At 34.4% G+C, this 27,995-nt stretch overlaps 1 protein-coding gene across 6 annotated transcripts in view; it reads right to left on the reverse strand.

The window, feature by feature from the left end:
* Positions 1-11,287: 11,287 nt before the first annotated feature.
* The window catches only part of LOC123530664 (protein PALS1-like), a 101,155-nt gene continuing 84,447 nt past the window's right edge, over positions 11,288-27,995 (reverse strand). For all 6 annotated transcript variants that reach the window (XM_045311404.2, XM_045311412.2, XM_045311420.2 and 3 more), the window contains 9 exons: positions 24,626-24,775; positions 23,311-23,472; positions 22,619-22,699; positions 19,272-19,474; positions 18,353-18,471; positions 15,291-15,452; positions 14,729-14,949; positions 13,187-13,300; positions 11,288-12,805 (listed from right to left, as the gene is read on the reverse strand). In XM_045311404.2, the coding sequence (XP_045167339.2) occupies positions 12,629-12,805; positions 13,187-13,300; positions 14,729-14,949; positions 15,291-15,452; positions 18,353-18,471; positions 19,272-19,474; positions 22,619-22,699; positions 23,311-23,472; positions 24,626-24,775 (1,389 nt within the window). In that variant the 3' untranslated portion in view covers positions 11,288-12,628. The remainder of the gene's footprint in view (positions 12,806-13,186; positions 13,301-14,728; positions 14,950-15,290; positions 15,453-18,352; positions 18,472-19,271; positions 19,475-22,618; positions 22,700-23,310; positions 23,473-24,625; positions 24,776-27,995) is intronic.

Genomic DNA, 27,995 nt, shown 5'->3' on the forward strand with positions numbered 1-27,995 from the left:
ATTTAACATAATACGTACGAAAAATATGTGAAGCCCGCTTGTTATTGTCAACTTACGACGCAAGACGTTAGGTGAGAAAATGCCAATTTTAAGAGTATGAACTTTAAATCACATCTGTTAAAATGTTACGATGGACTGATAAACTGAAATAAGACACACTCAGGTAAGATAAACATTTAAGCCGTTAATTAAATTCTCCATGCACATGTTTTACCAATATGTCAGTCAATGACGCGAATTTTTTCTTGATTTTTTTCCATACCTCATGTTTTTGAGATGTGAAACCAAAATTTATAGTCTTGTTTTGGCGCCATATAACCTGTACTGTGTTTGTGCGCTGTAAAACCCAAATAAATAAATAAATAAATTCACGTTGATATGCGGCGAATGGAGATTTCCGAACATGTTACATTACCTTGTGCTTTTGGATCTCAGTCGCGGTATGTTTGACTTTAATCTACAAAGTTCTTAAAATATTCCTCAGCAAATAATAATAAGTTATATTAAGAAAGTAATCTTACTTACTTGAAGATTATTTAGAACAACACCGAGGAGCTGGCGAGAAGGGTTTCTACAACGAGGCTGCATGCAAAATCCACAATTGGCCCTGAAAACAAACAACATAGCTGAATACTTATAGAAAAGTTTAACGTCAATTTAATGTGGATATTTTGTAATATCTGGCTACAGCTTGGAGAAAGGGAACGACATAATAGAAATGTTCGTTCAAAGAACTCTTCAGGAAAACGTTCGTTGTATGCATCCAAAAAGATTTTACAGCAATTCCTTTTTATCTATATATTTTTCGCCCAGGATTAGCATGCAGACGTGTTTTGCATCAACGGAGGAAAGTATTTTTACACATTTGGTGTATCAGGTACGCCACTTTCCATCAAAACAGCTGAAAAGTACAGCGAGTTCGTTCAAAGAATCCTCTTGGTTTACAACAGAAAATACACATTTCCGACTTTCAGGAAAAAACGGGAGGGATTCATGACAAAAGAAAGATATATTCTGAAAGCACAAGGAACGGCACATTCCGTAGACATACTGTTTATTTCGATACATAAATGAATAAAGAGAAACATACCACTTTTTAGGTTGAATCGAGAAGAAAATGTTCGTTGGAGGAACTCTCCAGGTCACGTGATTATGCGACACAAATATAGGTCATATGGCGACTTTCCAGCTTTGATGGTGGAGGAAGACTCCAGGTGCCCCTCCGTGCATTATTTCATCATGAGAAGGCACCTGGGTAGAACCACCGACCTTCCGTAAGCCAGCAGAATGACTTCCTCACATGAAGAATTCAAAGCCCCGAGTGAGGCTCAAACCCACATCGATGAGGTGCAAGTGATTCGAAGTCAGCGACCTTAATTAACCACTTGGCCACGGATGCCCCCGTATAGGCTACTTTGTCACAGTAGCCTACTCAATGTATAAGCTTTAGTACATTCACAGGAAGTCGGTGCATTTGTATGTACATCTAGGTCTAAAACAATTTGAATATAATATTTCTTAAGGTGTTTAGGCCTATATTTATAACAGATAATCGAACTTCAGAGTTTCTGAACACACAATGTTGGTACTGTAATCGATGGTCAATACTTTTATTCATAAAACGTATCTTAAGGAAATGTCTGTCATGGTCAAATTAAATGTCAATATGTGGATGGAGAATGTCTTGTGTATAACTTTGAATACGATTTGATACAGTGTAAAAGGATCTGTTTGAATAACGTTAACATTATAATGAACGCAAGGGAAGATAACCGCTGTGAGGAGCTTGGTTCATGTTTTGGGCAGAGTAGCCTCCCTTCAGATCATATTAATGCGCGGAATATATCATAATCTCTTTTGTAAAATTATATAAATTGATATCATCAAACAGATTTTAATTGAGAGAAAACATATGTTTAATCATATATTCGGGAGTTTTACTTCTGTCACAAGTAACACTAAAACTTAGATATATTACCTAGCAACAGCGGATGAATACTGCGTCATGAAATGTGTTGTTAGGCCCTTTTGAAACACGGAAGTTTATGATATTTGAAAATAGTCATTTTACTACAAAATACAATAAAATAGAGATGTCAGGTCAACCTTTGTCGCCAGCGGAGGCTAAGGAACTAGGCGAGTCGCGAGAGTCCTGGTGTGCTGTAGAAATGAAAAAAGAACAGAGTTGGTGCAGAAAGGAAAGGAAACATTCTGACACAATATTGCAGAGTTCAGTTTTTGATGTTCACGTCCCAGAGTATGAACCAAGATGTACATTCAATGTTAATGCACCGACTCACAGAGAAAGAAAACATTTCAGGCAACAATGTAAGTATAATAAATAATAAATAAAAGCTAAATGGTGAAATATTATGATGGCCAGATAGTTTAAAAATGTAGGGATAACGCAAGTGTACCAACGTATCCAGAGGGATTCTGCAGATGTTATAACACGAAATAAACATGCACTGACGCTATTTTAGCATAAAACGCATAAAACTGATAAATGAATACAATGTCACTCAACGTCATTAAATTTCCACGAAATGCGCGGGAATGCCTGAGTTGTTTTTTTACGTTGACGTCATTTCGTTTTGAATTATCCGTTTTGGGGCCGAATGACGTTTATGCTTTGCCACGGAACACGCATATATAAAAATGTGTTATAACAGCATGCGAGTGAGAGAATCTCTCTGTTAACACACGTTTTCTCTCCTGTTAAATCATGCACGAAAAGTGACAAAAACAGCAGTTTTATGCTAGAATATAGGGAAGTGGCTTGGGGTCCGGTAATCAGTATATTTTGTATTAAGTATTCGAGCTTTATACGGGATGTTAATGGGAAAGGCTGGGACACCTGCACTTTACCAGTATACAATTTCAATTAATATTCCCACTTTATACTAATGGGGGCTACTGCCCCCATATCCCCTTTTTTAAAATTTATTTTTTAAGTGATCGTAACAAGCACACACACTAGTAAAGTGAAAGGCTAATACTGGTGCTAAAATATGGAATAGCGTATTGCACTTTCTTTGCCTTCATTTTGTGTGCGTGACTGTTTATCAAAGTACTAGAGCTCAAGTTGTTTGATTTTTTTGTGAATTAATAAAAATCTTGTGTTTTTTTTCAATTATCAAGAATGAACATCGTGTTAAAATTAAACTTTTAATGTATATTATGTAAATTGATCCGTCTTTTTCATTATAAATAGTTAAATCAATTTTTATCTTTCTTTATGTTGAACTATTTTGTATTTTTGTTTTTATATTACAGAAGGCCACAATGAAGCTTAAGATTTGTAATATGGTTTAGAACTCTTATAATTATGTCTTTATGTGTTACCTTCTTTAAATAAAATTGTTATTATTATTATACCTCGAGTCTAGAGACCTGTTCAGTTTGTCCCGATCCCATAGCCACTGCATTAAAATACTCTGAATTAATGTTTTGAAGTATTGTCCAGAGTCCAATTCTCATGCTATACCTGGGGCTGGAATGTACTCTACACTATGGTATATTAATATTGCCACCCAGTGGAAATCGACGGTTGGGTGAAAGATGTAGATGTAGACTTCCTTGAGTAAGTCAAATATGCCTTAAGAAAACAGTCTTGTTTTAAAAATAAGGCAGTTAGTAATGGTCAAGATTTTGTCACCGAGTGGCAAACTAGTTTTAGAATGTCAACACTGTTTATTATTGGTATTTTGGAGATCCAGCATGCTAGAATGAACAGTAGACAGTTCTTTATGTCAGTTCCAAGCCCACAAGCTTGCATTCAATTCTGTTTCATAAGTAACAGGACAAGGTTGCTTCCTTACAAAATCCTAATAAAACAACTCTTATAATATAGTCACATTAAGACACAGAACTTATTTTAATATGTTTATCTTTTATTCATTATTTATTCCAGCTTTTTTAAGATAAAGTGAGTATATCTGTAGATTCATGGAAAGCTATGGTAACCAGGAACATATTTTCTACTTTGCATGGCATCTTATTATCTTAACATTCTTAAGGACACCAGGCTACTTAATATACTATAGTTAAAGTCTTATCAGAGCATAATTATAGAGCTAGTCATTTTTTTCAGTCAATCTTAGAGATATAAGATAAAATAAAAAAGCTATTTGAGCCGCGCCATGAGAAAACCAACATAGTGCATTTGCGACCAGCATGGATCCAGACCAGCATACGCATCCGCACATTCTGGTCAGGATTATTGCTGTTTGCTAATGGTTTCTCTAATTGCAATAGGCTTTGGAAGCGAACAGCAAGGATCCTGACCAGACTGCGTGGATGCGTAGGCTGGTCTGGATCCATGCTGGTTGCATATGCACTATTTTGGTTTTCTCATGGCATGGCTCATTTTATTTATTAGTTATGTGAGTAGGGTACCTATGCTGTTTTATTCACCAAATATGCAACATTTATTTTTTGCTTTTTTTTAAAAAAGTTGTACTAAATATATATCTGTTTTTAATACTATAAACTAAAGTGTTCTGAAAGTTTCTGGTAGATCAAGCTGCAGATAGATTAAAATTGCACTTTTTCAAATTGTTTTGGCCAAATTGACTGAAACTTACTGTGGAAATGTTTTTAGGACTAATTCAGAACTAAACCAGATACATTTTTTTTTTTAAATCCTAATATCATCCTTGTTTTTTTTTTAATGATACAATTTAAAGAAAGAAAAAAAAAACAAGGCAAAACCTTGTTAAGGAAAAGGTGAATTGAACAAATGATTAGTGAAATAGCACATATAGGTAATACTGTAGAGTAATTTAGAAAATTTTAAATATTTTAAACACTGATTTCGAATAAGGAATGTTAAAAACTAAAAACAGCACTATACAGTATAAAAAACACTAAAGAATAAAAAAAGTAGTTAGTGCTTCAAGCTTAATACTTAAAAACTTTTTCTGTTATATTTTAGCACTTCAAAATAATAATTTGTACTAGTATAACTGCTATGAAAAAATGCTTCCTAATGCATGACAAATTAACCCTGTGAATTACTAATACATTACATTTTTGTAATAATAATGAATCATAATGCAATTGTGAACACATCTTTTGTCAGGCAAGGTCTATGAAGTACATACTTACATATTTTAAAAAATGTATGACTCTTTAATATTTCAAAAAATTCTGCAGCTGAAAATGTGCATTTATACATTTCCATTCATAAAGAAAAAAATGAAATAATTATATAAGATGGAAAGATACAGTTTATTTTCACCATTACAATGTTATCATATGCTCATATCTAATTCTTCTGTTATTTTTGTTTTCCAGTTACAAGCCAGATCAACATATAGTGACAAAGATGAACTTGTATTTTGGACCATCATTGCGACGACAAACGTGATAATATAAGAAATAATAATCAAAATATGAACAGTATTTAATATATATATATTTGTTAAATGAAAGAAAAAAGTCATTAAATTTATTATATATGTCATTTACTGCCCTTTGTGTTGAATTCATAATTGAAGAGATCACTGTGTGGTTTTATTTACTTTTTCAGAAGCTATAGTGATGTAACATTGTAAACATAATTTTGTGAGTTATGTTGTGCAAAATTATGCATAGGAAAACAGGCCATATGTCGACAAATTTCTAAAAAAACAACTGTATTTTGCAAATTTCTAACACAGAGCTACATTATAGTTTAGATGATCCAAGTCAATGTTCATGACAGCAAGTGATAGTTTACATGAAAATTAAATATTGTTTCTTCAAAGTTTACAGGAACACATACAGAACAGCTTAGTATTACTCTAACACTGAAATTTATTTCTTGATCATAACTTTTTTCTAGTGAAATATCTGTAATTATTTATGCTGTTTTAATACTTGCTACTGACCTTATCATATACCTTTACTGAAGTGATACCACAAGTCATCCGAAGTACTAGCTGTTATTTACAAGTATCAACTTGAGGAAGTGAGCATAACATTACATTTTTGTAATTTGCATTTTTCAATTGGAGCATGTCAGTAAACTACTATGACCTTGATGTTCACGTCATAGGTCAACTATTTGTCTTTCACCATGGTGCAGGTACTAACAATTTAACAATACCAAACAGTATTATCTGTGAATATACAGTTTATATGTTTATTTGAGAAGTATATTTTGTATGTAAAAAGAAAAAATACTGGCTATTCATACTATGTAGATTCTTGAGATTGGATTTTTTATCAGCTAACAAATTGTACTGCCAACAACTGAACATCTTGTTGTACATGTGGAAACATTGTTGCACAATTCTTCTTGGTTTTATTGTCATATACATTGTCAGTATTATGTTTTGAGTATTACATTATGTTTGGAGAAAGTTATTTCATTATGCTCAAAGATGTATTGTTTTACACTGTTACTTGTGTCATTAAAAATCATACCAGAATCCGGTTTTGTTTTAAAGAAGTGGTAACTAGAAGATGCTTTTGTAGAAAAAGCGCATGTCTCCCCCACTGCATAGTTGTATAGGCAAGAAGTCAATAGCAGACAGGAGCGAAAGTCAAAGAGACACTGATGGTTGGCTGTAATAGGGATCATCTACTTGGCATGTCCTATCATCCCACTAAGTTTCAACATTTGGGGCCTAGCAGTTCTCAAGTTATGAATTTGAAACGGTTTTCCATGTTCAGGCCCCTGTGACCTTGACCTCTGACCAAGTGACCCCAAAATCAGTAGGGGTCATCTACTCTGCATGTCCAATCATCCTAATAAGTTTCAACATTCTGGGTCAAGTGGTTCTCAAGTTATTGATTAGACGGAGTTTTCTATGTTCAGCCCCCTGTGACCTTGACCTTTGATGGAGTGACCCCAAAAACATTAGGGGTCATCTGCTCTGTAAGTCCTTTGACCCTATGAAGTTTGAAGGTTATAGGTCAAATGGTTAAGTTATTGACCGGAAATTGATTTCAATGTTCTGTCCGCTGTGACCTTGACCTTTAATAGAGTGACCCCAAAATCAATAGAGTCATCTACTCTGCATGTCTAATCACCTTATGAAGTTTCATTATTCTGGGTCAAGTGGTTCTCAAGTTATGATCGGAAATGGTTTTCCATGTTCAGGCCCCTGTGACCTTGACCTTTAGTAGAGTGACCCCAAAATCAATATGGGTCATTTACTCTGCATGACCAATTATCCTATTAAGTTTCAACACTGAGTCAAGTGGTTCTCAAGTTATTGATTGGAAAGAGTTTTCTATGTTCAGCTCCCTGTGACCTTTACCTTTGATGGAGTGACCCCCCCCCCCCCCCCCCCAAAAAAAAACAAAAAAAAAAAAAACAATAGGGGTCATCTACTCCATAAGCCCTGCCGTCCTTTGAAGTCTAAAGGTTCTAGGTCAAATGGTTCTTGAGTTATTGACCAGAAATGAATTTCCATGTTCTGTTCACTGTGACCTTGACCTTTAAGTGACCCCAAAATCAATAGGGGTCATCTACTCTGCATGTCCAATCATCCTATGAAGTTTCAACATTCTGGGTCAAGTGGTTCTCAAGTTATTGATCTGAAATGGTTTTCAATGTTCAGGCCCCTGTGACCTTGACCTTTAACAGAGTGACCCCAAAATCAATAGGGGTCATCTACTCTGCATGATCAATCATCCTATGAAGTTTCAACATTCTAGGTCAAGTGATTCTCAAGTTATTGATCGGAAATGGTTTTCCATGTTCAGGCCCCTGTGACCTTGACCTTTGATGGAGTGACCCCAAAAACAATAGGGGTCGTCTACTCCATAAGCCCTGCCACCCTATGAAGTCTGAAAGTTCTAGGTCAAATGGTTCTCCTGTTATTGATTGGAAATAAAGTGCGACGGGATGGACGGACAGGGCAAAAACAATATGTCTCCCCCAATGTGGGGGGAGGGGCGGTGAGGTGGAGGAGACATAAATTTCTCTACATTAAAACTAGCATTGTTGTAGTGCAGGTGTAAAAGGTAGGCTATTCATAATATGTATTCAACTGTGTATTAGTTGTGAATGTCTCCCTGTTTGCAATGCAACTCCAGAACTGAGTATTTTCCGAGGAATAGTATTTTTCTTACTGAAAAGAAAACCTTTACTTTATATCATCAAGAAATGGGCAAAGTAATTCTGTGGGAGATATGCACACCAAATTTAAGATAGGCTTTAAATGATGCTTGAATTTTTAAGACAAATATGGAAGAATGCAATAACTTTTCATACTCAGTCAAAACTTTGGATACTCGCAATTCATGAATTTTGTGCAGTTTGAAGACTGGCCTCACTTTCATTTCTGACAGAAAATATATCCTTACAAATGCTCAAAATCTTCATCCACAACATGTCTGACATAATCCCCAAGACAATCAATCATAAACCTTTGGTATGTAGTTAAATATGGGGAAAATGAGGAACAAGACAGAATTTGTTATATTGCATTTTTATTTTGTTCCATTAACATAATTCAGTAATATGAATTTCTGTATTAAGACTTAAAATCTGTATGCTTTTGATATAAACATGCTTTTTGAATTTTTAACATATGGGAAAAAATGGCTATAATATTTATATATATAAAACATGGAATGATATGTAAAATGAGTGTACTACAATTTGTATACAATAAAAAGTATAATTTGAAAACATAAAATAAGATTCAGATTAATCAGTAAATTAATATCAATCTTTACAACCATTCTAACATAAATTTAATTAGGACTGATCTGGTGGACAGTTAGGCCATATTTAATATAAAATCTTTTCTATATACATGTACATAATAATAACGAATTTTTAATCTTGACTGGGTTAAGTAATGCACCACATTTTAAGTGCTATTTTAAAACAGAAAACTGATTCACAACTCGTTTATGGGTGGTTTTCAAAATAATGAAGCAAAAGTGTGACATAGGGGTTGAAAATTCAAACTTATTTCTTAGGGTGGTCACCTATTTTTGATGATAGCAAATACTTCAAATTTGAAGGAAATAACTCTCAGAAAGTGTTGAGACATGCCAATAAGAAAATATTTCAGCCTTTAATTCGAAAGTTCAGTGATTTTCCCATAAGATGGGTGATAAATGTTGCAGTGTTTTATGACAAGGAAATATGTAAAACAGTAATTTTTTCAACATAAATGATAAGTAATGGGTGTATGTGTATGGTTTGAAACTTATTTAATCAAATGTTTGTGGACATTGGTTTTTAAAATCACCCTTTCTGCACAAATCTGACATGAAAATAAAACTTTACCTAGAAAAGTTGTTGCTGAATGCAAAATAACTAACATATAATTATAAAACCTATTTTTTTCTCTCACTTTGCATGTTTATAAACCACATGCTAAATTTCAAGAATGTCCAGTAATTCTAATTTCTAGAATTGTCAGCTCAAAATTGAGTTATTTTACAGATGCACAGGGGACACATACTGAAGATCAGTGTAATATTCATCCATTATTAGTTTTCTATTCATAAAAAGACTAATGGTAATCAACTTTAGACAAATACTATTAAAAAATAGTTTAGACCACATAATAACTACAAAATTGAAAAATTTCACTACAAACACATGAAAATTCAACAGAATGTAATGCTTTAAATGAAAAAATAAGTGACTTTATACATAACTAACACATTGAAATCATTTAGTTTACATGCAATGCTTATTCATAGTAGAAAAATGACAAAATGCCATGCATGATAAAATGGAATAGTAAAATTCATACATACTTTATAATGTTACTAAAAAGGGTGCACAGGGACAAATTGTATCAAAATATTTATTCATAGAATATGTTCATGGTAAGTAAAATTCTTTTAACTACACAATATTTACTAGTGAACATTACATATTTAGGTAAACTTAAGAGCTTAAGAAGCAATAAAATTGATGTTTCCACTTTTAAACTTGAAAATTGGCAACTTCAGAAGAAAATGCAAACAATGAATTTTAAATTGTCCAGGGTTTCTTATATAATGCTAAATTATAAAGTAATGCCTAAATTTTACATTCACACTGCTAAGAATATAGAACTGCCACCACAAATTACTGTAATGCTATGATAATTGATATATGTCAAAAAAGGGTGCACAGGGACATCACTTTTGGCTCTGTGTATGTTTAACAGTCAGTAATATGTGAAGTTGAATGCTGCTTTTGTATCTGTTGTAACTCCCTTTCAAGGAAAATAAAGTAAAATCCCATTTTATTTAAAGAATAAAAGAAATCTGACTCTTAACAACTGAAAAGGTGCACAGGGGACATTTTTAGGTGTATAGACATCCATCAAGTTTCTGAGAAAGTTGATTTATTAAAGAAAAAAATCATACTGTGTCTTCACAGCTGAAAGGATAAACATCTTAGAAAAACATTAAGACTTTAGAAAAGTAAAAGGGTTATGAAATTGTAGTGTTCAACATTTAAATTTAGTATTTTTTTCACTATTTTTTGTGAAGGGGGTTCCATCACAAGATGTGAAATATTGGTAACAATAAGATGTAGGTAATGAAAAGAAGTATTTTATTTAAATGTGCAGAGTTTAAGTTACACAAAAAAGCCAAAGCTGTAACAATAAAGCATGGTTTTGAAAAGTAAGCCACAGTTGAAAACTATACTTCATGTAAAATGTCACACTTTTTTGGGTGCACAGGGGACAAAATTAGCTATATAATTTAAAATAACTTTAAAACTGTTTGAGTCATTAAGCTGAAATTGCACACATTTATTGACTACATTGAGTTGGATATAATTTGTCCCAATATACATTCTAAAACTAAACTGAATTAAAGTAAGGTGAGAGAAAAGAAAAAGCTTCATTATTTTGAAAACCACCCTTATATTGAGCTCAATATATCAACACATGATCGCCTTCATAACTAGCTAAAGGTAGACTCCCAACAAACACTAGCCCTATTTTCAGACGACCACCAGGTTACTATAAAAGATTACCTAATATTCCTATTACAGTAGTACACACTGCGGAATTAGGTCAGCTTAAGAGTTGATCATACTGAAGAAAATGCAGTTTAAAATTATTTCATGAAGCTGGTTAAAACTTCAGGAAGTCCACTTATAAAACACTGTACAAGTAACGCGTGCTTCTTGATTCATAAAAATAGTGTACTACAAAACTGTCTAAACATCTGAAGAACTGGCCAATCCTGAAACTGTGCTATAAATAATCTAAGTTGTATAAATATGAGTTGAGGAAGACCTGTCATATAGTAACTGTACACTGATGTGTTACATAATACAATCGGATGTCTGTAAGTGCTACATGCCAAATCCTCTATTCTTTAAAGGACAAAAACGACATTGTATTGCTGAAATATTTACAACTCCTCATAAATGCTGTATGTATGGTGGAAACACTAAAAATTATATAGTTGCCGCCTGCAAAACTGAATCCTACAACCCTGGACCCCTTTCTGGACTATGTTCTCTGCATCAAAGTCATGAATTTAGAAGTCTGCTGTAGACAGCACCATTTTAATGTTGCAAATTGAAAATTTTGAGCTAATGAAACAAACTATAAGCATTAACCAACAGCTACCCTCGGCTTCACAAGAGGAGGCTAAATGTTCTGTCTACATTCAGGCAACATCACTGCCTTGTTTATAATGTTCACAAACACGTTCAAAATACATGACTTAGATATAAAGAACATAAATGAAAGCATTTACCAAACCAAATTAAGGTATAATGAAATTAGTTACCTGTCTTTTTATCTCAAACTTTATATGTAAGGTTAAACACATTGTGTATTTTTGTGCTTTTTCCTGTCCCCCTGCCCCCACCCTCACCCCAAAAAACAAAGACTCTTGATCTAAGCACAGCGGATTTTGCTTCAGCAAAAGTAAATAAAGAATGGCAGATAAACAATTTTGTAGTAACAAAATAGATATAAGATTGCACCAACTAATTCTCATGAAAAATATACAAATACATTTGTTTAATATATAATCATTCACTCACTTTTATTTAGTTCTTGACTGCACAACTAAATCTCTCCTTTTATACCAAGAAAATTTCCTAGTACTGTAATTCAACAACAAAAAGTTTTCCTTTGAAACTTGGCATGAAGGTAAACCTTGTTACTGCTTCCAAGTTTCAAATATGTAAAAAGTACAGCAAAGTAACAGCATCAAGGCACTATTTCACTACTGTTAAGTTCCATAATACAATGCTTTATTCTGGTGAATTTCAAACATTTTTTCCCCTAATAACTTAACTCCTTTTTTTTTTTTTTTACTTCAATTGTACAAAAGAAATACACATATACACTTCTTATTTTCTTGAGAGTTTTTTTATATTTAATATGAAATTGATATACATTATTGCCACACACTGATGAAGTTCTTAACATACATTCTGATTATGCTGGTGTAGGTACGTCACTGAATACATGTAAATCCCGAACATTTTATGCACTGTATATGATATGGTATTATTTCACTTGTCAGCCATAGTGTGTATGATCCAGTGGCAAGACTGATACAACTATTATTGCTTTTTATCCACTTATATAACTTCTCCTCTTTGACTGTAACCAAACAAGTACACCGCAAACTTGTCCTAGTTAATAAAATCAACCTGTCAATCACTTTGAGTCAGTATCACCATAGACCTTTATCTAATTGATCAACGAGTCCATGTGATGGGCACCCACTGTGGCTCTACCTCTATTCTATTAATTTCATTTAGAAGTTCATCAAATGCTTTATCCATATCTGTATTGACAAGAACATAATCGAAGAAATGTCCAAACTTATCCTCCATTTCACGTGCACGCTCAATAATTTCCCGCAAATCATCATCCTATAATTTAAAATACAAAACACAAAATAATTAAATGGTTAAGGTCTTAACAGGCACAAACAAAATACTTTGTAGAATGTCTAAAGTGTATTCAGCTACATTTTGAACATTTGTACCATTCTGTCTTTAGTTTGTTGAAAACTTCACACAACTAAGGACATAATTATGGCGACTTTCCGGCTTTTAATGATGAATGTAGACCCAAGGTTCTCCTTTACACATTACCGAGCCAGCTGGACAACCAGTTTGCCTTGAATGCACAATGATGTTCATGATCAGAAACCTTAGCCACTCAGCCAAAGCCCCACTTCACATGTAACATTTTATTTATCTTAACATTGCAGGAGAAAACATTATAGAAATCACAGGGTCTATACTAACCTTGATATTTTCTACACCAAGTCTCATTTGTATCTGTCGCAGTTTTTCAATGTTTGGTGGATACACAAATATAACATATGGCTTTAGATCTGTCTGGTGTAACATGTATAATGCCTGAAAAGAGACAATAGTGTCTTTTTATTACTAAATGTGATTTTTTTTTTGTTGGGTTTAACTTTGCACCGACACAATTATAGGTCATATGGCCACTTTCCCAGGTGACCCTCTGTGCATTATTTCATCAAAGGCGGGTACCAGGGTAGAACCAAAGACATTCCTTAAGCCAGCTGGATGGCTTCGTCATATGAAGAATTAAATGTCCAGAGTGAGGCTTGAACCCATATCGGTGAGCGGCAAGTGATTTGAAGTCCGCAACCTTAACAACTTGGCCACGGAGGCCCCTCTAAATGCTATGGAGTGTACACAAATAATTCTACAATGCATCAGACAAAATCTATCCAAGACAGCCTAGTCATTCATCTTTGGGATGTAAAGTAATTTTTTTAAAAAAGGATAAACTGCACTATACACAAATCATATCAGATGCGCTACACACATGGTTCAAAATTTGCATATAATTATACTCGACTCTCTATTATCATGTCACACAAATCAGAAGTGACATATTAGTCTTTTTAACTGACTGGGATTAGAGAAGCTGTAATATGAAATGAGGATACAACTAATTTATAGAGGTAGAGAGCATTAAGGGAAATATTAAAATTCATAACAGTTTACCGGTACTTTCCCATTATGTCAGATCCCGGAGGATACAAGTTTGCATCATAAATTATTACAGATGAGTGAATTTATAAACAAATTACACTATATATACATGATGGCCCCAGATAATTCCCCCCTGTAGAACAGCTGGAATGAACAATTTCTGTAGAGGGTCATCTAAAGAATATTGCTGTGAAATAATTTTGAACTCAGGCCAACAGTATCTGTGATTTTCAATTTTCCATATAGCTAAATAGAGAAATCTAGCCCCGTCCTCTGGCACTCGTGTTTTAGACAAATCATTAACTTGAAGGAAGCTGGTAGAGGATCACTCACGGAACATTGTTCTGAACTGTTTTTGAAATCAGACCAGCAGTTTCAGAGGAGATTTTCCATATAGCTTTTGAGGGAAAACTAGCTCAGCTTCCCCACCCCCACCCATGGTGGCCATGTTTTTAATGAAACAAGATTATCTGAAGGTATTTTGTAGAGTGTCCTCAACACAACACTTCTGTGAAATTATTTCGAAATCGGGCCAGCAGTTTCTGAGAAGAATTTTAAGGTTTTCCCTATTGGTTGCAACGGCAACCAGAATTCTGCATGGATAACCTATATTTCAAGGAATCTAAAAGGGGAGCACACAATGACACTATCGTGAAGTTTGAGTGAAATTCGCTTGGTGGTTTAGGAGAGGAGGGACAGACTTCCAATGATCCCAAAAGCTAACCATGAGCACTTCCTACTCAGGGAAACTAATAAAAGCATGAATGGATATCATTACAACAATGATATCAATTGAATCATATTACGGATGCCTACCTCAGGGTCTGTATTGAGCACACATATTTTCCCACTATTGATTACTTGTCGTACAGCTTCCACACTTGTACCATAAATGTTCTTTTCATACTCGCCACTCTCTATAAACTTGTTTCCGGCAATGGCGGTCTCGAACTCTGCACGAGAAACAAAGTGATAATCCTTGCCATCAATCTCGTGCTCATTTTCTGGACCCGTAGTTTTACGTGGACGACTAGTATCTGTAGAAAACAAAAGATAGTTTGAACTGTTTTGATATTTTGAGGTGTGAACAAGAGTTTACCATTTTGTAATAATCTGTAACTTGAGTACATCAAAGCAGTCTTTAAGAGCAAGATGTATTTTGATATGTAAGCAGCTTTATATTTTAGAACGTTAGAATAAAAAGAAGGTATTCTTATTTCAAGGTATTACATGACTAATATACTTCACATGATAAGACTGTGGATATACTTTATTTCTATTTCATGGAAATTAAGACTTTTTTTTAACCATAGTATCCACAAGAACAATAAATGTATTTTAAATAGTGTTGATAGTTCAGGTAAATGCACAAACTTACGTGGTACAGCAGCAGCAAATCTGTCATAGTCCGACTCCATGAGTCTCTGGCGTAGTTCATGACGACCTACATTTGGAGGACCTATCAGGACTGTAGGACGGCGACGGTTAGGCTCTGGGTAATACTGAGCAACTTCTTCATAGGATAATATTTCTTCATGCTCTGAAAAAAAAAAAACTTTAATCTTCATAAAAACAATAAAAAAAAAATTAATTTTTCTGTACTGCTGTAGCTGTTATACAATCCTAAAAATAGTTCCTAGAAACAAATTCATGTTAAATCACCTTTTTATAAATTTTTTTTAAAGTTTATTTCCCAGTTCTCTGTAAGGTTCTGGTTTATTGAAAGATAACATACTTAAAGTTAATATTTAATAAATACATGCAGCCATTAAACATGTTTTGAAAATTTATTTAAGCTTTTCTTATGCCCACATTATGGCTGCTAATATTTACCTGTAATACAAGCACACACAAAATAGCAAGTATATAAGCTACTCAGTAAAAAGTACAAAGTAATCAACTAACAATAAACCACCATTATGTCTGTCATCAAGTTTCCATGGTAACACTGATCTTCATTATGAAAATTCCAGGACAGACAATATATCTAAATGGTCACTTTTCAGAAATATATATAGAGGATATTTGTTTGTTTCAGTGAAATATCAATTTTATTTCACAAGTGAGCATCAAAAACTGATATTTTCACGAGTGGCTCAGCCACGAGTGAAAATGACTTTTTTGGTGCTCACGAGTGAAATAAAATTGATATTTCTCTGACACAAACAAATTTTCTTTTTATTTCATGTGTAAAACTCTACTTTTGTTGCGTAATTTATATCATGTTGAAAATCCCGGGAAAGATCAACAGAAAGCACAACACAAATGACGTCATCGTCATTATGGTGCCCGGTATTCATTACGCTCGGTATACAATTGACTTCAATCGCGACGGAGGACCGGAACTAGTTTGGCAAAAACAGTGAAAAACTAGAGCTATCACTAAAGGTGATGAATGTACCCCCCGCATGCACTGACACAGTACATTGCAATTTAACGCACACAAGATTGCATAATTATGTGGACTGTGTGTATACAGACTGTATGTATACAGTATAGTAACAAAAAACAAAGTCCCATAACTCTGCAGAATATTTATCTAAAAGAATGTAAACATGCACCATGCACAGCTAGGGTTGGTACTGATCACTTGTGTGAAGTTTCATTAAATTGTGTGTAAGGGTTTGGTAGATTAGGCACGCACAAGATTGCATATGCAGACTGTATGTACATAGTATGTTAACAAGAAACAAAGTCCCATAACTCTGCAATTTTTGTCGCTGAAAGAACCTAACATGCCCCATGCACAACTACTGTTGTTACTGATCACTTGTGTGAAGTTTCATTAAATTGTGTCAAGGGGATGAGGAGAGATGGTGCGCACAAGATTGTGTCTATGTATATAGTATAGTAACAAAAAAACAAAGTCCCATAACTCTGCAATTTTTTTTTCTGAAAGAACCTAACATGCCCCATGCACAACTACTATTGTTACTGATCACCTGTGTGAAGTTTCATTAAATTGTGTCAAGGGGATGAGGAGAGATGGTGCGCACAAGATTGTGTCTATGTATATAGTATAGTAACAAAAAAACAAAGTCCCATAACTCTGCAAATTTTTTTTCTAAAAGACCCTAACATGCCCCATGCACAACTACTGTTGGTGCTGATCACTTGTGTGAAGTTTCATTAAATTGTGTCAAGGGGATGAGGAGAGATGGTGCGCACAAGATTGTGTCTATGTATATAGTATAGTAACAAAAAAACAAAGTCCCATAACTCTGCAAATTTTTTTTCTAAAAGAACCTAACATGCCCCATGCACAACTACTGTTGGTACTGATCACTTGTGTGAAGTTTCATTAAATTCTGTAAAGGAGATAAGGAGAGATGGTGCGCACAAGATTGCGTCTACGGACAGATGGACAGACAGAGACAGACAACCTGAAACCAGTATACCCCCCCTTACAACTTTGTTGTCGGGGGTACAATAAAAATGATAATCTACTGTTTCAAAACTGTGGATTATCACTTTTATTTCACTGAGAAAACTCTATAATTCACTGGAAAACATAAAATAAAAAGCATTCATGGTCGAATATACTACACAAAGATCCTAAACACATCGTGTTTCTCAAGAAATTTTGGATACTGGTATTGAAATTGACAATGAGCCCCAAGAATAATTTTTCTCTCTATTTTTTATCAATATTGTTTAATTTAAACATCATAACAGTAACAAGAGCTGTCTGTAAGACAGCTAATGCTTGATTATTCGAATTGTTGTCCCAGAAACATGAATATTACCCTAAATATTAAAATATCTATAGAGTTACAATCCAGTATCTGCATTAGTTTTGGAGATAGTAACTTGCAGTCAAAACTTTAACCTGAAGTTGTTAAGTTCAAAAGGGGACATAATTTCGCAAAATACATGTCAGAGTTCTGGGACTTGATGCTTTGACCTATTTTTATAACCCAGAAGAAATGTGTAAAGTTTCAATTCAATGTTTGCATTAGTTTTTGAGATAGTAACTTGCATTCGAAACTTTAACCATGATTTTCCAAGTCCAAAAGGGGCATAATTTGGCCAAAATACAGGTCAGAGTTATGGGACTTGATGCTATCATCTAGTTTTATAACCCCGACGACACGTGAAGTTTAAATTTCATATCTGCATTAGTTTTGGTGATAGTAAAATGCATGCAAAACTTTAATAAGGATTTTCTAAGTCCAAAGGGGGGCATAATTTGCCAAAATACATGTCAGAGCTATACGACTTGATCCTGTGAGGTTAGTAATTGACCTAGAAAAAGAAAAAATATGTTTCAAAGTTATATGCCTTTAAATAATAGCTATATGAGTTTGCATGCAAAACTTTAACCAAAGTGTGATGCCAATGCCAAAGACGGTGAGTAAAATAGCTCAGACTATTCTTCTAATAGTTGAGCTAAAAACAGATAAAAGGATAGCTATAACTAAGAGTGTTGAATAAAATCACCTTCTTTATACATATTTCTTTTCTTCTTTTTCTTGTTAGTTCTCCCACAGGAGCATGACCTCCCTTTCTTCTGATTCTCTTTGTTTTCTGTACCAATAGTTTGTCTCATTGACTCCCTTCTATAACAGCAAGTAAAATATCTATTATAAACAAACATCTCCATGGATACTGAATCATCACATAATTGTTCTAGCTAGTTTCTTTATACAAACATGACATTTTCTGTGTATGAATCAAGCTTGCAATCACAAACTTTTTGTGTACACTTAAAGGGCAGTAAAATTTGCTAAATATCCAGGATTTATTGAGAAACTACTTTATCTGAAAACAAATACAGAAGGTTATACAGTAGTTTCACAATTAACCCTTGATATATTAAATTGTTTGCAATGTAATGTTGTTTCACAGTAACAGTATTCTGCAAAAATGACAGATATGATACATAAACAATACTCTTCTATGTAATGTCAAAGTACCAAACAGACACTACATCAATGATATCAAAGGCAAGTAAATTACTGTGATATCATTAATCTTTGCGGGGAACTGATTTTCGTGGACTTAAAGGTTGAGCCAATCCACAAAATTTAATCCCAACAAAACAGTAAAATTCATATTTATTTTATGTTCAATGAATTTATATCCCTATGAATTAGCAGTTTTGACCAAACCCATTAAATTATGTGCACATGAAATTAAATGATTTTACAAGACTACTGTAGTGAAACACACGTGTGCTGTGCTGCACTTATGGTTTGCCTATACAATTATTATCAGTTACCGATCACTGAAGTCGTACTGTTGCTGGTACCATTTCCTGTACTGAATTTGTCATTTTTGCCACTGTTTTCATTTTTTATTAAAATCGATCAGCTTTCAATATGACACTGTTAAGACAATGATAAGGTCTGTGACATACTGTTCATGGAATGATCTGCTCGGTATGAGACCGGCCAATGACTGGTAATCTTCCTCTCCCTCACGGTACGCCTGCCACCAGCTAGGGTCCTCTTGGGTGATAACATGCAGAATATCACCCTTCATGAATGACAAACCCAACTCCCGGCATGGTATGTATAGGTCATCTTCAGGGTCATAGTTGAATAATGCTTTCACATGCATCTGTAATCATAAAAGAAACATGACTGTGACATGATCAAAAAAACTTTCATTTTTCCCTATAAATATGACAGTTAGCATGTATCAGGTACTATGATCTATATGCTGAGGTAATAAATGGAAAATTGTCTTTGTCTGACAATTATTATTTGACAGCTTTTCTCAGTGTTCCTTGTCCAGTATATGACTAGTAAAACCACAAATAATGCTTAAGTTCAGACATGGACTCACAGAAGGACTTTAACCTCCAAGTGTGACCTTCAATCCAGGGGTCTGGGTTTTGCACTCGCCGTATCATTTTGACCAGGTAAACAAACTAGGTAAGTTTACAGAAATCTTTGTTTCAAACAGTTTAGATATAGAGCTAACACAAAATAAGGCTATCTCAGATCCAAGTGTGGCTCTGGACTTACTGATGTTTTTGGTTGAGCATGTGTCTAACAGTGTTATGATAGTGAACATTCCTTTAAAAATTCATTAGTCATGGAGATTTACCTCAAGAAAGGAATTATAGATGAACAACATGCATATCAGGTGGTAGAATGGATTTCTTCCTTTAACACAGCTTTCTATTAACATGATATGTATTAAGAATCAATACATAAAAAAGTTATTTTTGGTGGCTGCTGCGACCAGTGTTAAAAAGAATACTCTGTTTGAGAAATCTTGTTAGTTCTTAAGACCATCCTAACAACACAACCAAAAATAGTTCCAGGCTTTCCAGGGAAATAATTATCTACACAACGTGCAGAATATGCAGTGCTACAATATATGCCTTAATACCATTTTTAATGTAAATTCGGCAACTAAAATCAATACAAACTGAAGCCAACGTTTTAATAAAAGCAACCACGTGTATGAATACAAATATGCAAATTTATGATCACGTGAATAAACGTTGACCTCATGTCACCTGAACTGAGCGATGATACTGATTAGCTACTGCATAGTACTGCCCTAGAGGTCACGTAGCTTATAACGTAGAAAAGGTAGAAACCTTCGTGAATCCAGACTGACAATTCAAACACGTTTCCTAACCGCATTGTCACATGTATAACTCCCGAAATATAAGACTGTATTTGATAAAGAACGATGACTTCTAATAGCAATAATCTACAGATTATATACATCTACAGATAATCCACGGCTAAAAATAGAAACGGAATTTCAACGGAAAAGTTTCTGAACATTTCCGGTCCATAGACAATACCAGTTTTGTACCTACCATAGCTTTTCCAGCAAGTTGTAACAATTTTCAAGTATGTCAGAATAAACTTAAATGTTCGCCAATCATAGCTATCAAATTATAAGATATTAGACAGTATTGTCTCGTTGTCGTTTCAAACACTCGAAAGTATGATCACATGTTAATTAGGCTATTTATAGAAAATCGATAATCAGCAGTGATACGGATTTCCTCAGGCGTTGCTACTGCCAATTAACACTAATTAGCGCACTAATTTAGTAAGATGATTTATGAACAGAACAGAACAGGACAGTAATTTATTGATATAACTTGAACATGTACAGTTCATCCTTATATTAAGAACAAAATATAATTAAACATGCTTTGCAATACGTGAGTGAACAAAACAAAAGAATATTCAGTTAAAATTCATTCAATATTGTTTGCAATGTGACCTGCCATGAGAATCAAAGACATGTTTTCTAAATAATATTCCCTCACGGATAATCTTCCTTCAGCAAATGTACAACATAAGATACTATATTAATGCACAGATACACATGTATTCGGTACAATTTCGTCTAACAAAACACGAATTATCAACGGGCGCAGCGATGATATTAATACTCGCCTTTTTGAAACGGCAATATGTCAGACGGTATCAAGCCATCGGATAACAGATTTGACCAACTTAAAAACTGAATTGTTTTAAGACAGATTCTGCTCACTTCAGTCGCACCAAGAGTAAACCAACATTGTGCGTTTGTGACCAGTTTGTGACCAGCATGGACCTGCAGATCCGCACAGTCTGGTCAGGATCCCTGCTGTTCGCTAACGGTTTCTCTAGTTGCAATAGGCTTTGAAAGCGAACAGCATGGATCCTGACCAGACAGCACGGATGCACAGGTTGGTCTGGACCCATGCTGGTCGCAAACACACTATGTTGGATTTCTCATGTTGCGGCTCAAAATATCTGGATTGATACAAATATGTATAAAAATTAAAACGGTTTCGTTTCACCAGTAACATAATTCATTTTTCGATTTTTTTCACGGTCTGACTAAAGTTGTAAGTTTGTCTGACTTAAAATGTCCAACATTTTTGCGAAGCCTGCTGTTATGTCTAGCGGACTTTTGAGTACCGGTATAACAGATGGGGTGATAATTAAATACACTGGCTGCAGAACTGAAATTCTGAGGTGCATTTGTGGTGCATGTTTTGTGCTGTTTTCTTCCACAAAAATTTCATGAAAACCAAAGTTATCCGATAAGGACTAAATCAGTGTGTATATAATTAATGACAGGCAAAAGCTTTAGAAAGAAATCTTAAAAGCTGAATTGTTTGTAGAAAAAGCTTATATTATTTATTTACAGTAAAATAATTTGTTGTTGTTTGCGTCACAAATAATCAAAAAGGATCAAAACTATTCGTTAAAGACAGAATCAGTGTGTATGTAAACAATGACTGGCAATGAAAAAAGGATTAAATTTGAAACCAAAGCTGAATATTTTGCCCCCCCCTACCCACCAAAAAAAAAAAAACCAGTTCATCTGGTTTATATTAAGAATTCCTCAAATGTCACTTTCTTTGTGATATTTTACACATTGATTAGCAGCCACCATCAGCGCTTTGAGCGCTTTGATTTATAATGATTTTAGGAATCTCTTTTATCAGCTATAACAAAAGTCAATATTAATCAACATATCAAGTCTGAGATTTAGACTTGGGACTTTGGAAGGCTAAATAATGTGTGTGTTTTTCCCCTGTCACTGTACATATAGCACTAAATGTAATGAACTTTTGCACGACTGTGACCCCCCCCCTCTCTAGCTACAGATTCTATCGTATAAATATTATATTGTTATGGCAAATAGAACATCTGGCATTCTTCAGTGTGTGTCTAACCCTCAAGAGTTTTAACCTAGATGGGCGCAGACCGAGGCGACAGTGTTCAAACTTACAATGCTTCCTGCTGTAGCTGATGTAGGATTGTACTCATTACTTGGGTAGATTGTAAACGTTATTCTTCCTGACATATTGGCCTGAAAATGGAAAACATAACCCTGTCAAATCAATCATATTATACAAAAACGGACACACTGTACAAATATTTGTATGCATCAACTTTCATGACAGGTAAAACTTCCCTTTCTTGACACTGATTAGTAGGCGACATTTCGTTAAATATCAAAAAAAAAATTACAAAATAAAAGCAGTTTCTTTCCTGCATGTGAATTATAGGTGGTGTTACATATTTTATTATCTCTGAAACATGATCCTAGTCAATAAAGTGTGAATTTAGTTCAATACAATGCTTCATTGTAAGTTGTAACACATGCATCTTTTATGTTAAGCAGGTTTACATTTATAATAATATTAAAATCTTTTAGCTTCATTAAAATAAAACAATAGAAAATTGTCAGAACCATTTCATTTGTACCAATTAGTTCACTAATTAATGTTATAACGGATGAAAAGTTCATCAAAGTTATGAGCATTAAAAGTCCATCCTTTTTTCCCAGAAAAAAAGTTTGGGACATGATCAATACCAGACATTTAACATTACATTTGTAACTGTAGAAGTCTTTTAGCTTTACAAGAACATTTTTTCTATTCATCATTCTTTCATTTAATCCTGTCCTCAAGCACTTACCAGCATTTCCGAGACGTCATTGATATCTTTGCCTTTCATGTCGATACCATTAATATCCAGTATCTCGTCACCTTCATGCAGCAACCCGCTCTTTTCTGCTGTTCCACCTTTCACAATACGGCTTATTATCACAGACTCACCATCATTTCGTACAGTAGCACCCTATGTAATTATATTCATTAAATGTTAATACATGACTATTGTCATATGGGATAGCAATTTAACCCTACATAAAATAATTAAATAAATTAACCTGAGGCAGACTTACTACTTTCTACTTGTAGTTTTGTTTTAATTTCAGAAAATATGGGATAAACAAAAGTGATCGCTGATGTTTTTTTCTTACAACATGAGAGGTAAAAATATACCAATATGATATCGAACAATATCCTACAAAAAAACGGTATTTTAAGCATCAACTGCTAAACAAACATTCAATTAAAGTAATTTTACAGACATTTCAAAAATATAACTATTTATGTAGGAATGATATATGATCCTTGTTGTAGTAAAGATCCTGATAAAAGCTGGATTGTTGCTTATGATCACATGTCTATATATACATATTTACCCAGTTGACAAATAAATGGTTTTCAATAACCCTTGTTGTATACCTTTTATATGTTCACAGACATGATTTATTATACATTGAAGACTCATAAAAACCTTGAAATTCAAACACAATAAAACAGACTAAATTTTCATGTTGACATAGTATATCTATATCTAAATGGTGAATGTTCTGTTTTTTTTTGAGGTTTGGGGTGTAGAGCATAACGTCCAAAAATTATAGGTCGTTCAGAAACTTCCCAGTTTTTCGTGGAGGAAGACCTCTGGTGCCCCTACGAGCATTATTTCTGGCGTGAGCAGGCACCTGGGTAGAACCACTGATCTTCCACAAGCCAGATAAACAGTAAAAGCAGTTCCATCTGACAGCCAATTGTTAATATATTTATCATATTTCCCACAAAAGACTGTCATCGTATAATTAATTTTTTCATTAGCCAATTATTAAACTGATAAACCATTTTAGAACACTTTAATAACAACTTTCTTGAAATACTGAACTTGTGTTTCTGACTTATCACTTTTAAAAATTACTTCTTACCAATTTATCTTTAAATTAAAATTTTACATTTCTCAGTTTTCACACCATTGTGCAGGTTGATTACAAATTACAAAGCAAAGGTAACAGTATCATTATCACTGAATCCATTTACTTTGAAAGAAAGGTTATATATAGTTACTGAGAGATGAATGCACATCAAAGAGCTATAATGTAGGATGGTTAACAATTCTCAGTAGAAATATTTACCAGTGGTTCAGTAGTTTTCTCTAGATGGACAAGTTTCACGCTGACACCACCGTCTGGGATACTGGGAATATTGAAATCATCAGGAGGTTCTTGATCGTTGGCTGACTTCACTTCTTGTCTCGCTACAGAATCATGTGCTAACATCAAATTCTACAAATACAAAATTTTCAGTTTTAATCCTTATCATGCTGGACACGGTTGAATCTGCCTTTGCGACCAGTGTAGATCATGATCAGCCTGCACATCCATGCAGTCTGATCATGATCTGCACTGTTCACCATTCAGTCAGTAGATTTTTGGTAAGCACCCCTTTTAACAGTTATTAATGGTACTATCCAAATTGAAAGATGGACAAGTTCATTAAGAAATTTAGCATGGTAAGGGTTAATTAATACCTTACAATACATGAAGGAAAACTGGCATGAACTGAAGCAGTTTAATAGCTACCATGAAATCATTATATTTTTATTCTTAAATCTGCAAACTGATCACTGAGGATTGATGAGTATATGTGAAAGAACTAGAAATGTGTCCATGGGACGCAGATGCCCCCACTACATGACATTAAAATGACAATTTTTTCCCCAGGTCAGGGGCCACAACTCCTACAATACTGAATGAATCCGGATGCGAAACCCCAGGTGCACAACTGCACATGCTGACCAACATTCCTGTAAACTTTGGTGACTCTAGGTCAAATACTTTCGGAGCTACGCACGACACAACATTAAAATGACCCATTTTTAACTAAGTCAGTGGCTATAACTCCTACACAACTGAATGAATCTGGACGCGGAACCCCAGGTGCACAACTACACATGCTGATCAACATTCCTGTAAACTTTGGTGACTCTAGGTCAAATACTTTTGGAGCTATGCGCGACACAACATTAAAATGACCAATTTTTTACTAAGTCAGGGGCCATAACTCCTACATGAGTGGATGAATCCGGACGCGAAACCCCAGGTGCACAACTACACATGCTGACCAACATGCCTGTAACGTTTTGTGACTCTAGGTCATATACTTTTGGAGCTAGGCATGACACAACACTAAAATGACCAATTTTTACTAAGTCAGGGGCCATAACTTCTACATGACTGAATGAATCGGGACGCGAAACCCCAGGTGCACAACTACACATGCTGACCAACATTCCTGTAAAGTTTTGTGACTCTATGTCAAATACTTTCAGAGCTACGGGCGACACAACATTTTCGGAAGGACGGACGGACAAGAGCAAATCTATATGCCCCCCCCCCCACAAAGTGGGGGCATAAAAATTAAGTTTCAAAGAAAGAAACTATGACAGTGGAATTTTCCATGGCAATCATTATCATTTCAAATGATCATTGTCTGTCTACCACACTAGAACACTAATGAATATGGATTACTTGTAGATTTTGTCAAGGAAATTACAACTTCAGTCATGGCTGGGATACAGTAAGTTACATCTGAAACCCACATACTAAGGCACTGCTTCCACTTATATGTATAATAATTTACTTCTATTTACATGTATATAAATAATTAACTGATTATCAAGAGCTGTTAGTTAGACAAATACACTCCAAGATGGCCTGTTGGAGGTAACTGGATAAGTAATTTTCTGTTTTGATTATGCAGTGACCTTGCCCTTTGACCATATGACCTAAGAACATTTAGAGGTCACCTACTGTTCCCATGATATATTTTTAAGAAGTTTCACTTCTGCTGGTCCAAGGGTCCAAGTATTCTCCAGCTTTAAACCAAATGGTCACTTTTACCTTGACCTTATGACTCTATAAAAATACAAATGATATACTGACCAGTGGCAATCATCCCATAATGTTCAACAGTTGAATGCCCAAGCTTTCTCCAGATATCTAAAACCATTTTTAATCTTGAGGTCACTGTGACCTTGACTTAAAATACTGAACTCAAAAACAAAAGGGGCTAGCAATCATTCTAGGAAGTCAGACAGCCAGAGGTTCAAGATGTTACAATTATTAATTAGAAACTACTTTCAGTCTCTAGGTCACTGTCACTTTGACATACAGACCCTCCAAACAGGTATCTATTAAATGATCAAAGGCAATCATCTTGTGAGTTGAACAGAATGGTCTATCAATGACCAACAGATCAACCAATAAATTCAGGGATTGCAATGTCAGCTTAACTTATACAGCGAGCTATAAAAACAATCTAATGGTATGTAAATCAAACCTACTGAAAGCTGGATATTATGTTAAAACAAACATCAATAGAAATATTCAGTATTTAAGGTTAAAGCTCCTGAAAATTTGTTCTTTGCCAAATGACTATACATACAACAAGAGCTGTCGGAGGACAGCAACGCTCGACTATTCAACAGCCTTGTCGACTGAATGAATACGAAAGTCGAAAAAAGGGCATAATTTAGTAAAAAAGAAAAATAGGGTTATGGAACCTGCATAGTGCTTATCAGCTCATGACAGTGGACAAGTGTGTGAAGTTTCAATCCATTCCCATTAGTGGGTACTGAGATACCAGCTTACATATAAGAATTTAACCCAAAATTTCTATGTTTAAAAAGGGGCATAATTTTGTAAATAAGGAAAATAAAGTTATGGGACCTGCTTTGTGCATGTCAGATTATGACAGTGAACAAGTGTGTGAAGTTCCAATCCATTCCAATCAGTGAGTACTGAGATACCAGCTAACATACAAAACTTTAACCAAAAAATTCTAAGTCGAAAAAGGAGCATAATTTTGTAAAAAAGCAAAATAGAGTTATGGAACCTGTGCAATGTAAGTCAGTTTATCACAGTTAATAAGAGTGTGAAGTTTCAATCCATTCCCACATGTGGTTACTGAGATATCAGCTTACATACAAAACCTTAACCAAAAATTTCTAAGTCAAAAAAGGGACATAATTTTGTAAAAAAGCAAAATAGAGTTATGTAACCTGTGCAGTGTAAGTCAGTTTATCACATTTATAAGTGTGTGAAGTTTCAATCCATTCCCGCAAGTGGTTGCTGAGATACCAGCTTACATACAAAAACTTAACCAAACCAGGACGCGGATGCGGACGCACAGGATAGTCCAATAGCTCTACTATTCTATGAATAGTCAAGCTAACAAGAGCACCGCCTTGCGGGTGCTGACGCTCATCTGATTTTTTTTGTGTAATAGAAATATTGTCCTACCCATGATTTTCTAAGTCTAAAAAGGGCTATCATTCTTGCAAAAAGCAGGATAGAGTTATGTTTCTTGATGTACAGTGTCCACTTATGATGGTGAAAAACTGTTGCAAGTTTTAAAGCAATAGCTTTGATAGTTTATGAGAAAAGTTGACTTAAACATAATACTCAACCAAGAAAATGATTTTCTAAGTCCAAAAGGGGCAAT

This window comes from Mercenaria mercenaria, chromosome 1 (genome assembly GCF_021730395.1).
Source record: "Mercenaria mercenaria strain notata chromosome 1, MADL_Memer_1, whole genome shotgun sequence".
Taxonomy (NCBI): Eukaryota; Metazoa; Mollusca; class Bivalvia; order Venerida; family Veneridae; genus Mercenaria; species Mercenaria mercenaria.